Source organism: Lacerta agilis, chromosome 4, assembly GCF_009819535.1.
Source record: "Lacerta agilis isolate rLacAgi1 chromosome 4, rLacAgi1.pri, whole genome shotgun sequence".
Lineage (NCBI taxonomy): Eukaryota > Metazoa > Chordata > Lepidosauria > Squamata > Lacertidae > Lacerta > Lacerta agilis.
In genome coordinates, this window is record NC_046315.1 from 61,541,242 (window position 1) to 61,554,920 (window position 13,679).

Consider the following 13,679-nt stretch of genomic DNA (forward strand, 5'->3'; position numbering starts at 1 on the left):
ACGGCTCCCTTGAGCAACTACATTCTTTCTGCGGTAACCCTGTGGGGCTCAGGAGTTATGTCACCCCTTGCCTGCAGAGCTGGCAGCCTCTCATGCTTTTTCAAACACCTGCCCTTGTGGAGTGTTTCCTCAGCCTCCTCTCCTTTCCCCTCTCCTTGAGAGTCCTCTGGGCAGCCACTGCTGCCACCCCTGCTCTCTGAGCTGCCCCCTCTGCCCCAAAGAGGTGTCTCCTCACACCTCCTCACAGGGGTCTGGGATGCACCTCCTGGCCAGCCCCAGAGGCACCATTCACCTGGGGAGCTAGTAGACGGGCCTGCTGCAACAAGCAGCTGTGCAAGCCTTTGGGAGGCAGAGACACAAGAGGGAATCAGAGAAGGGAGGGAAGGAAAGAAAGAGGAACAGAGGCCAGTGTTGCCCATGACACCTCTGACCATCATTAAAGGCAACCCAGGGTGCTACGGCACACTGGTTGAAACCCACTGCTGTATGCAACTCATGAATCATAGAAGGAAGGTACATTGCAGGTACATAGCAAGAAGGGAGGTACATTGCAACTTCCAGTTTCTACTGTATATTAATCAGAGTGTTTGTGCTCACAGCAGCTTGCCAAACCTGGGCATTATGGTACTTTGTGTGCCTGTGTGTGATTTCCATTTTAGGAAGGAAAAAGGTTTGGCAAGGACGCAAATGTCTCCTGCTTGAGCACCTCTCAAGCTGGCAAGAATGACGAAATACTTTACATTGAAACAAAACATCTTAACTTGCGCATACATACAGATACCCAACAGCTGAACAGCAACAAAAGAAGCTCCTCCATCAAAGCGGAGCAGCAAGAATGGCTTGGGTGGATATCTGAAAATGAAAATGAACAAAGGAGACTTCACCAAATCACTAGTTTGTTTCAGCAAATGCTTTGTGTGCTTATCCTCCAAGTTTGTCCAAACTGCAGGCAATCGGAAACATCTGTGATTGAGGAGAGACCACTTTTGTTAGCTAGACGTATGGGAGATAATTTGTGCACTCTTTTAAGTCCTTGACAGATTCCATGGGGGAAATCGGAATGTATATAACATCTGAACACAGAAGCTCATTCTAACTTTTCCCTCTAACAAAAATATTCTTTATTATTGAAAGATTATTTGTGAAAGCCAGACCATTGGTTCACTTTCTTGGCTGTGGCATTAACAGCCCAATCCATTCTCTACACTAGCCCATAGGAACTGGCCTAAATGACCCAGTGCCAACAGAAGAAGGCAAATACACTCCTTGTCCTGATCTTGAGGTCAAAAATCATTCTCAGTGTTGGATCTGCAGCAGTCACTGGTACTGCCGCATAAGGGTTCTAGCACGGCTTTTGCACAGCTCCAATGACCAAAAGGTGTTGTTTTTTCCCCAGGGCAGGTGCAGGGCTGAGAAATAGATCTATAAGAAGATCATAGGGTAAGACTGGAAGGTTGGCTGCCCAGTGCTGCCTGTCCAATGCCAGTGCAATAATGTTGATGACTGGGGTGGGTGGGGGTGGCATGCAGGTTACTATCCACAGGATATTTTCCTGTGCCATGGAAGCTAAAGCAGCATCGTAAGATGTGGTGTCTGACACTTTCATTAAAGCTTGTAAGGGGCAGTAGCATTGCTTTAGCTAAGATAAGGAAAGAGACACAAATATCTTAGAAACTCCTCTGGCATAGATCATTGCAACAATGTTAATAATTTATCTGTTAAATTGGTTTCCACCTGCCTCTAGTTTTCTATATCAAACATTTATTTATTTATTAAGGGCAGGGGTAGCATCCATTGTTTTCCATTATTATCAGGACATCTGCTCTTAACATAAACTTGATGCAATACAGTGGTACCTCGGGTTACAGACGCTTCAGGTTACAGACTCCGCTAACCCAGAAATAGTACATCGGGTTAAGAACTTTGCTTCAGGATGAGAACAGAAATCGGGTAGCAGCGGTGCGGCAGCAGCAGGAGGCCCCATTAGCTAAAGTGGTGCTTCAGGTTATGAACGGTTTCAGGTTAAGAACGGACCTCCGGAACAAATTAAGCACGTAACCAGAGGTACCACTGTACTGAGGGTTCAAAAGCCACTTCTTTGAAAGTAGCCTGACTAATTTCCGTGACTCATGGTCTACAGTGGAGATTACTGAAATGGAAATTACTGACAGAGGGTCGTAGCCCACATTACATGTTACGTAAAGCTGCTCATTGAACCTCATTGTGTGTACAGTATTACTAGTGAATGGCCTGGAGTGAAGGCTCTTGTTTTAAAAGAGAGCCCTAACATTCACATTTGCTTGATGAAATTTAGGCATCGGAGGCTTATTTCATGGATTTTGGTGGTGAAGTTCTAAATATATCCCTTCTCTATCCTGCCGCTAGACCCCCTAGCATATTTAAGAGAGTGCTACAAAATCTAGCATCAGTAACCCAGGTCTCCTAAATGAGACAAACACATTCAGAAAGCTGAATCAGAGAGCAAGAATTGTCTCTGTGGTTTATACATATCATTATTTCCCTGTTTTCTTTAAAAAGAAAAAAAAAAGAAATGCTACAAAATCATGTTGTATTAAAAAATATACTGGGGGCTGATTACATTTTAAAACATCTCTTGATTCAGAAAAGAAGGCAACTGCAACATGACCCTACATTGACAGTGATTGCTGTATTTTACCCTTGCGTATGTATTTTTAAAAAAATCTTCTTGGCCTTTTGTGGTTGTTGTTGTTTAACAAACTTGCATATGCATTTCCATTCAGAAAAGGCAGGGGGGGGAGAGAAAGCAACAAAAAGGGAAGTTAGATGTGATGGCTAAGATCCATAATAGCTGACTCACTGACTTGAGTTATTGCTGTATTGAAAGTTTCCTATAGCCTTGATGTCCAAAACGTACACTTAACTGCTCCTTCAGCCTTGACAGTTGACCTTTCAATGTGCTGGGATTTTGCCACAAGGGCAGGAACATCTGCAGGACAAACACAAGCAGTATGCTATTTAGTCACCAACCCAACTCTACTACTCTCTTATCTCAGGCAGCAACCCAAACTGACACTCTCTTTGTATTGGGTGAATGTAAATTTCACTGTACTTTTTATGTGAAGGCCAATCAATGTATAGCTATTGCCCCCCCCTTCACACACTGCTTTGGATGTTCCTGGTTTTAATTTGAAAACAGACATCCAAACACCATTGTTTATATAATCAATATGATTTTCTTCTCTTGGTAAGATCTAGGGTGGCTTTTTTTGTTTTGTTTTGTTTTGTTTTGTTTTGTTTTTAAAAAGAAAAACAAACCAACTAAGTCAGACTGTTGTAATTTGGTCAACCACTCGGGTGCTATCCATATCCACCATTTCAACACATTCTATTTCCTCCCGGTTCTCAGGAGTTTTCTTCTCTTTCCTCTTTTTCTTGGATGGTGGCACAAAAGTCAGTATCACAGGTAAAATGGCAAAGCAATGAAAGAAGGTGACTAATGCTATCAAAAACAAGCACCTGAACAGTGTACGGGTCAGATTTGAAGGCACAGCTGCGAGAGGAATCAGACCAACAATGTAGCAGAGGTAGCTCTGTAAAATAGCTACCCCATGCACCTCCAGGGCATTCTTCACCCATTTAGTTCTCGTGAAATCTTTGCCCAGGACGAAAGTTGACAAGAGAGGTGCACAGTTGTCAACAGTATAATTAATCCCATAAATTAAGCACAGCACAGAAATGCAGTCCAGCTCCACTTTCCACAAGGTCATAAAACCTATAACTCCAAATTCGACTGAGGCAACGGTGAGCGTGAGCCACACATTGATGAGAGAGTCTGCCACCAGGAACGCAGAGAAGAAGAGGAGGAATAAAGCACTGATACAGGAGTTCTGCAAGGGGGCCCCCACGTACGAGGCGTAACGATCCATGTAGACAAACGAAGGGTTGAAGACAATGAACTTGACCTTGGATTTGAGGGAGAGCTTTCTTAAGGTTTCCAAGAGATGGTAAAGCTCTTCCCGTTTGGTGTCCATGGTCTTGGCCACCAAGAACATTCGAGAGGCCACAATGTCGACTTCGTTGTTGTACTTCTTGGAGAAAATGATATCCTCTGAAAAATGGGCAAACGGGGGCGCTTTCAGAAAGGAGTTCCTCAGCATATCTGTGAAATTCTTTTTGGGTAAACCCGTCGATATGTTGAGTTTTCTAAGGTAATTTAAGTAGCTCTCAAACCACGATATCCTCACAAACCCCTTGGTGTACTCTAGCATGTCATCTTGGACGGTCATGTTCCAGTATTCGATGGATTCGTAGATATAAAACCCAATGACTGGACTGTAATTACTGAAGTATTTCTGCTGAGCAGCAGTATACTCCATGGTTCGTGTCGCAGTTGCTACAATGTTAGTAATGTCTGACTCTTCGTTGACCTGCAGGTAGCCCATTAAGGCAAAGGAAATATAAATAAGGTAAAAGAGAACTACAAAAGGCTTGACATACGTGTTTGTTATCCAGTCACAGTAATAACGCTTGAGGAAACACACCAAGAGGTGGCTTTCGTAGCTGTTTGTCTCCTCTGACTCTGCTGTGTCCTCACTGAATTTGGCTGTCAGAAGAAACCTATACCAGGCAGGCTTCTCTTGCAAGACGTCTGGCTTTGGTACCTTTCTGCAGAAGATACTATGCTGGTAGTTGTTTTCTATGTAGCCAGTAAACACGAGGCTGGAACCATAAAAGGAGAGTACATAGAGGTAGTTGAAGAAAATTGCAATACAGGAATTGCAGCAGAAGAGCCTGGCTGCTTCAATGTTAGTGAAGGGGCTGGCACCTATCCCAAAAGTGACCAGGTACATGGCAGTGGTGAGAGAAAAAGAGAGCATGGAGTCTGCAAACACAGCGGCAGTTCTCTCTTTCACGTGTTGGTCTTCCCTCGTTCTCCTCCAGGAGGACAACATTTCAAAAGTTCCGTATAATCCATGCCCTGGAATAAAGGAGAAAGCGACAGTTCAAATGCCATCATAAAGTCAGTAAAGGAGAATGTGTCCAAAGGTGCATTCATTTATATGTGCATGTGGGTGTGGTTTTCATCAAGGGATTTTAAAAATAATAATAATTTTTTAAAAACCCACAATGGAACTATGGCAATCAGGGCTGGTAATGAACTGTGCCAGGAGGAAGCCACAGTTGTCGCCAGGAAGAATTATGCTAGTGAGGACAGTTATTCAATTCAAAACTAAATTATGCATTTTTCATGCCATGTCTTCACTTCATAAGTTATCAAAGTTAAGGGAACTTTAACTGATATGGAAGTAAAACACTGAACTTAACTATGAAGTCTATTTTATAAAAGACGCAACATAGAGATTAACAACAGGGGTGTGTAATGGCACAGAAAATGATTTCCTTTCCTCCCCCATTGTTTGCTTGTGGCAGGGAAACTCCAATATTGTGGTCAGACTAAATTATGCAAATCAATACAATCCCTGCAAATCTGCTTAATTTTAAGTATTATCAGAGAAAGTTCTGTGTGTGCAGTTGGAATGCACAGATGGTTCTTTCCCTGCTTTTGTAGTGAATAGCAAAGTGCATGTAGTCTTGAGAATTTAAGCTACCTGTTGGTGTCTTTAAAGCAAGTTCCTAACCCTTATCATATTTCCCATGAATAACACTATGGAAGTGTGACTGTCACACACACACACACACACATTTTGAGGGGCAGGGAATTTTTTTTAAAATTGCTTGACATTCTCATTTCTCATTTCATAACTTGAGATACTGCTAAACTGATGGATCATTTGTAAAGTGGCAGACAGCATGGCTGGCTACGTTTGACAATTTATTGTTCAGTCTTAAATCCTTATTAAATCTTTTATTTGCCAGCTATTGCAGATTTTTTTTTACAGCAAACTTAAATAATAAACAGGGAAGAAGACAGCTGTCTAAAAGCCCATTATTGATCAAAATTCTGGCAGCTAGTGACTTATATATCATTCTTATCTACATATAAAAATGAAAGAATTTGGAAGCTTCTTACGCAACTCTGTCAAATGCTTTTTCATATCAATAAAATTAAATGTTTCCTTCCTTCCTTCCTTCCTTCCTTCCTTCCTTCCTTCCTTCCTTCCTTCATATATATACGCCACCTTTCAGGGAAACCCCTTTTACAACAGCTCACACAAGCAATTTAAACATAAAAAGCATCTAGGTACAGTACAGTTGAAAATAATATAAACCCAAGACAAAACAGAGGAAATCCAAAAACAGCAGTAGTAAAACACAACTCAGCACTTTAGGTAAAAGCATACTGGAATAATGGAGTGGGGATGAAGGAGGAAACAAAACAAAAGCTCTGCTAAAGACCCTGCTTATGGAAATATATCTGGGGAAAACTGTGTTTTATTTTGTAGACTGAGCTACTAATTGTACTTTTCCCTGATAGAAAGAAGACTTTGTAATGGCACATTTCCATGTTTTTAATTTTTTTTTATTATATTGTCTTTTAATACTGTATTTTACTTTTTTGTTCTCTAATATCTAATGGATCATTTGTTGATGGGCAGCTATATAAATCTAATAATAAATATTTTCCAAAATTAGAGTGAATTAGGAAGACCATATTTAGGTGGCAGCATAATATGCACATGAAAAACCACCCTGGGTACCTAAGCCCTGCTGGTTTTCAATCTGATAATACCAGAGTTCAAATTCAGATCTTTAGGTACTCTTAAACTAAAGTAAAACCCCTACTGAGATTATGTAGAAGGTAATTTCACCTTCTGAAAGGTTCACTCTTGTCTTGGAAAGCACAGAGATGGCTGGGATCTGAAGCTACTCCCTGCAAATTTCCCAATATTTACAAGGGTAAGGTCTGTGATCCTGTCCATTTTGGATGCAACGGGATCATCATCATTTGTTATCCTGTCATATGAAACATGAATAGACATATAAAATGATATTTGGGTCCTATCTGCAATGAGACTTCTGCTATTCATCTTCATTTTCCAAACTGCTTTATAGTTGTTTCCGCCAGGCAGGTCAAGACTGTCAATTTGTTAACTAGCACAGTGGCCCCATTAAGCTAATTGGGAGCGCTGAAACTCCCCAGACATAAAATCCTACAAAAAAGTGACTGACATCCTATTGTTAATTACGTTTTAAATAGTTATGTTCTATTCTCAGTAGGGAAAACTATTAAGTTCACTTTCACTGTCTTTATAAAGGCATACTGACCTCTCTCCTCCTTTTAAAAACCCACAACAGCTTGCTTAGTAAAAGAGGCATGGAGAGGTTTAATCCTTTTTATAGTTCTCATAAGTGCTGTGGACATGTCTGCCTGAGAATTCTATGTATCGTCCACATGAATCTGGCCGCTATTAAACAAAACATTCTGCAACCAAATCTCTGCATATTTTACATTTCTGGTGCCATGTTGCAGTCTGCTATAATTATGTACAAAGGCTTTGCCTAGTAACAAGGTATCACATTAAATCATTCAATTAATTGCAGAGATAATAATAATAATAATAATAATAATAATAATAATAATAATAATAATAATAATATTTGCAAAATCACAAGTGGTTTCCCAAAGTATGCAGGTTCATTTTCTCCTTCTTGTTTAAACAATGAAAAATGTCTTCCGTTTCTAACCCTGCATACACAAACTCTTGCACCTTTGCCTCATATTGATGGGCCATTTGTCTTTATTAGGATTTATAGGTCTTTTTAATGGATGTTCTTGATTGTTCCTTTTTCAGCTCCATGGAACATATTTCCTCCACGTTTCAGAATACTTTTGCACTGCTTCAGCTACAAATAACCCATTATCTGGGAAAAGAGGGAAGAATCTGACCTGCTAGGGGGGAAAAAAGGTTTGGTAGCACAAGATGGACAAAAAGATTATGGTTAAAAAAATGGCTAATCTGAGAGGAGTTTTTGCCGTCTGGAATGCTCAAGCATAGGAGAGCACTAGAAGAAGAAGAGAAGCCCAGAGGAAGATTTAAAAAATAACAATCTACACATCTCCTTCTCTTCCTAGGGCTGAGCATCAGTGTGTTTCCCACTCTCATGAATAAATTCAGCTCCAACTAAACAGACATTAAACACCAAGTAGTAACTTCATGGCTACTTTTAGGTATCATTTAAGGAATACATTTTGCACAGTCCGAGTGAACTGTTTCTTTTTGAACCAGATACTGTTTCTTATGCTGATCTCTTTCTGATTTGAGTCCATGTTCTTGCCCTGGGGCTGTAGAAGAGCAAAATACGATGCAGGTACAGGAGGCCAGCCAAATCTTTGAGTTATTCACAAACGCAGAGACCACATACAGGTAGTATATCGCCAGCTGTGCAGAACTGGCTGTAGGATAAGCACAACCACCTTCCTTGAACTGATCCATGAATGAGGAAGCCTCACAGAAGGGAGAAAGGGGCCCACACTGGACATCCTTTGCTGTTATCTTCAGAGAACATTGATGTGGAAGCCCATCCACTTCACCAGAGGGTTCCCCACAGAACAAAGGGAACTGCCACATGCAAAGCTGCAGTGTTCAGGAGGAGGAGTGCAGCCTGGCCTACAAAACTATCTTTTCTTTGTAGCCCATCAAGGAAAGACAATGATGGTTGTAGTATTAGTAGTAGTAGTAGTAGTAGTAGTAGTAAGGATTTTAATTTCCCCCAGATTTTAAATTGAAATGCAACCAAGTAGGGAAAGCTAGCAACAGCACCAGTAGATTTCTTTCCCCTCAATGAAATGTGAATTACTGTACACTGTGGGGGGGGGTGCATTTAAACAAAATTTTTTATTTTCGACCCTGATCCCATGACTGTTTACAGAGTTACAGGTGCACAGGACTGTGGCCTTATGAGGAATTTTCAGTGAGCTACCTGAATAGAACTAAACAGTTTTGAGCATGATTATATAAGCACTCTTAGAGCATTCTGATTGAGAGCTAACTTAGGATTCTCAAAATGCACAGGAAGTACATCAATTACAGGAGGTGCCCTCCATCATGGGAATGAAGCTAATGTGCTTGGCCTGTGGCCCTCTCTTGTATGTTAAAGTAACCTCATCAGAACATCTGAAGCGGCCTATGGAGCAGTGTAGCATGTAATTTGTATTTTTATTAGCTTGGATCTGTTGCCTTGGATAGTTTTTATCATGTACCTCACTTTTCTTCTGAAGTGAAGGAATGGGGATTTGCAAGAAGAGTCAATATACAAACGTAGATATTTTTAAATAACCTCTTTTTGCAATTAAATTATATATAATGTAGTAGTAATCTGTTAGAGAAGTAGCATGATAATTTAAACAAACTTTCAGTGCCTCGTTCTCAAAAATGTATTAAACTATTTTGTGAATTCATCCTTTATTGATGAAGTTTGGGAATACTCCATTGTGCATCAGTTATCTATTTTACAACGCACTGCTTATTTTACATTTATATATTTCCCTTTTTCCATCATAGAAGTCTGGGTGGCAAACATGGGGTTCAAGTATATGTCTCTTCATCCTGGCCTTTGACACATGTGATGGATATTTTCAGGACCCAACCTATTTTTTTATTTTATTTTTTTTGCAATTGTAAGTTTTTAAAACTGTATTTAATTGTTGCAAGCTAACCAGGGACCTTATGGCAAAGGGCAGGCAATAAATTAAAATGACAGCAGCAGCAACAATGTTACTTTTTTACGCTCTAAAAATCAATAACTCTGAACTTCAGGGAGATACTTCCAAGTCACAGTTACCTTCTTTTGTGGTAGCAAAATCAGATTGCTCCTTTTATTTTAAAAGACTGCTGCCCTTAGACAAAAGACTAATGCTTAACATTTTTGAGGCAAACCTGATGTAATGATGCTAATTATTTTGGACTACAATTCCTATCACCCTAGCTAGCATGAGCTGGTTGAGGCTAATAGAAGTTTTAGTCTAGAACAGGCTTGTCCAACTTCCAAGAGACTGCGATCTACTCCCAATATAAAAAACTGGTGGTGATCTACCCACTGGATTGGTCAAAGTTCTTGAGCTTTTTTGGGGGGGTCGGAGGGGTCCCGCGATCTATCACGATCTACCACAGGCACCCCACGATCTACAAGTGGATCGTGATCTACCTGTTGGCCACCCCTGGTCTAGAACATCTGAAGGGTACCAGGTGGGCAAAGGCTGATCTAGTCTATCAGCTGAGGATAAAACACCACCTCACTGAACAATATCTGAATGTCTGCACGTGGCCTCTTTAGCTGGAGCACTGTGAATATTATTATTTAATTTTTATATGCTTTTCTAAACTAAACCATTCCCACGCCACTTTAATTTGCTATGTCAGCTCTGGCATAGTTGAGGGACCCAAAGATTGGGCCTTTCAGGGCATCCACAGGGCTTAGGATGGAATAGATCCCTAAGCTTTTGGTGCTCTGCCCTCACCATAAATGCCTCATTTCATGAACTTTCCACTGAAAGACCACTGGTGGTAGCTTATCATCTGCATCACCAGAGACAGGGCATCCACTGCATCAGAGTTCCCCTGCCAGCAGCACTGTTCTCCAGCATGCATGTGTGAGTGTGTTAGGACTGCAGCCTAAAAAACTTTAGTTACAACAACAACAACTACTACTACTACTACTACTAATTTATTTCTTATACTTCACCCATCTGACTGGGTTGCCCAACCACTCTGGGTGACTTCCAACAAAAATACAGGAAACAACAACAACAACAACCATTAAAGGCTTCCCAAAAGAGGGCTGCCTTCAGACGTCTATGGAAAATGATATAGTTGTTTATCTCTTTGACATCTACCTGGAGGGTGTTCCACAGGGCGAGTGCAACTACCAAAAAGGCCTTCTGTCTGGTTCTCTGTTGTTTCACCTGCAGTTGCAGTGATGGAACTGCCAGAGGGCCCTTGGAACTGGACCTCAGCATCCGGGCTGAGCAGTGGGGATGGAGATGCTCCTTCAGGTATACTTCAGGTGGTGTCATCATGCAAATACATACCGGTATTTGTTTTGTTTTCCAGAACACAGGGCTCATCCATACTTATACTTGTCTCACCACCTTCCCCGCAGGAAAACCCGCTGGTTACTGGTGAATCGGAGCAAATGCCAATTGGTTTTTCTGTGGATTGATGTTTGTTCCAATTCAGCAGTAAACAAGTTTTCCTGGTGAAAGCAGCAGGGTAAATGAAAAAGCTGCTTGGACCGGTGCCTAAAAAGCATGGGACAATATGAAGTGTGGATAAACCCATAGTGTATGCAATTGTTAATTTTTTAAACAAATGAGTAGATAGTAATGAGAGGAGGTAGGATCCAAATCTCCTCTCTCTTTGTACAGAGGGAAGACACAACATCAAAATGTGTGAAAAATGATGTGCAGACCGTTCCCTCCCCCTGCCTCCACTCAACCCCAACATTACTCACTCCAGAGAGCTCAGTTGTATCACTCCCCTCTGCTACTGGTCCAGAAGCCTGACCTCAGAGAGGGACAATGATGCCATTTCCTGCACTGACCACTATCTTCCTCTCACCAGCTTCCTTTTGCAGCTCCAATCTTATACAGTGGTACCTCGGGTTAGGAACTTAATTCGTTCTGGAGGTCCGTTCTTAACCTGAAACTGTTCTTAACCTGAGGTACCACTTTAGCTAATGGGGCCTCCCACTGCTGCCGCCCTGCGATTTTTGTTCTCATCCTGAAGCGTAGTTCTTAACCCGAGGTACTATTTCTGGGTTAGCGGAGTCTGTAACCTGAAGCATCTGTAACCTGAAGCATATGTAACCCAAGGTACCACTGTATTCATACCTGCCTTAACATAAATGTGGCATAAGGCCCCAGACATGTACATGGAGAGATGTATAGGTTGCTATATTAATGAGGATGTAGAAAGATGGCAGGGATAGAATACTGAAGCAGAGGCATATGAGTCCTTGCATGTAGCTCATAAAATGCCTAATGTACAGATACATGAGTTAAAGACTGACAAATGGGTTAGTAACATGGAATGTGGAAAATAATAGTGTGTTGCTAGGCGACATGAGTGGTACTTGGGAAGGAAGACACATTTCATAATCCTGCCAGAAGGTTTGATTTTGCCCTTGCCCTTAGAAGTCCTCCGTTGTTGTTGTTGTTGTTGTTGTTGTTGTTGTTGTTGTTGTTGCTGCTGCTGCTGCTGCTGCTGCTGCTGCTGCTGTTAACATTGGTATACTGCCCTTCATCTGAAGACCCCAGAAGGTGGTTCCTTACAAGAAAACCACAGCTAACCCTCTCAATTTTGGAAGTATTAATGCCCTCAGAAGGTGTGACACTGCTTGCAAATTAAATCCAATTCTGTCAAAAAACAAAAAGTTACAAGTGTAACTTTTTAACTCACCCACCCCTTTTAACATAGTGTGCCCAACTCAAAATCTCCTGGAGCCATCTGCTTATAATTTGTCAGGCTTTAGGCATTCTGAAGGGGCTAGTATGTCTGGAAATTTCATTCATTCCTCTCAAAAGGAAAACAAACTACAGTATAGCCTTTTTTAAATTCCCCAATACTGAGTAGGGAGCAAATGAAGCACACTTGGATGAATCCTGAGCTGAATTGGACAGGCTACAAAATGCCTCATACCGAAGCAGGCTATTTTTCAAAATGCTGAATCATAATCTAAACCAAATATTGTGAATGGTGCCCCCCTCCCCTACAATATCTATGTGTTTGTTATCCCACCTAACCAACTAATGGGAGGTGTATAAAGACAGTACATCTTCCACCTTGAGCTATAGAGTCATGGTTTTCTTCATGGGTTATATATAACAGGGCCCCAATAATGCATTCGAGTGTACACAACTCAGAACTTGTGAATACAAATACATACATATATAATGACTACCCAAGAGACAGCTGAAGTTATCAGGCAACCAGTGCGACAAATCTATAATCTAGTTTTCCAGTATTTTTGAATTCCGACCCAAATTCAAACAAGTATTCAATATATTCGTAATTACTTTTATTGGATCCAAGACCACTGAATCTTCCAGTATATGTGTGTGTGTAATATCCTATGCGAAACACTAAATCTGTGCTTGCTGAAGTGCTTTTGAATTGCAGCTCTGATCTCCTGCTAAGAAGCAGCTCCAGCTGCCTTAAAGGCAGCAAATCCATTCACAGCTTGCAACATATAACTTCACTTAAGCTTGTGTGAATGAGTGCCATTCTTCTACGCTTTTAGGGAGTAGCCTTGAATAGTCCAAGATGAACATGGTGATGCTTTAGTTCAGGAGTGACCATCAGCCCCAGCCAGCATGTTCAATGGTCAGGAATGATGGGATTTGTAGTCTGCAAAATCTGAAGGGCATCAGATCGACCACCCTTGCTCTTCTTGCCTGTTTTATGTTGCTTTCATTGTCTTTTGTTGTGTGCTGTACTTCTGAATATTTTTAGATAGTTACTATGTGCCCCGAGCCATGGGAAGAAGGAAGATTAGAAATATAAATAAATTTTAGTCAGCAAACACACACATCCCACATACAATTCCCAATAGTCCTACTCATATTAAATTAGTTTACAGCAGAAATAAGATTTTAATTGACTGAGGGCTTATCCAAACTTTAGTCCAAAGGGAATTTTTTTTCGTGTGTGTGTGTGTGTGTGTGTGTATACAGTGGTACCTCAGGTTACATACGCTTCAGGTTACAGACTCCGCTAACCCAGAAATAACGCTTCAGG

The 13,679-nt window shown here is 41.1% G+C and overlaps 1 protein-coding gene across 1 annotated transcript in view; it reads right to left on the reverse strand.

Moving 5' to 3' along the window:
* Positions 1-3,266: 3,266 nt before the first annotated feature.
* PTCHD1 (patched domain containing 1) overlaps positions 3,267-13,679 on the reverse strand; it is a 49,484-nt gene continuing 39,071 nt past the window's right edge. Inside the window, exon 3 of the mRNA XM_033147257.1 lies at positions 3,267-4,960. Within this exon, the coding sequence (XP_033003148.1) occupies positions 3,306-4,960 (1,655 nt within the window). The 3' untranslated portion in view covers positions 3,267-3,305. The remainder of the gene's footprint in view (positions 4,961-13,679) is intronic.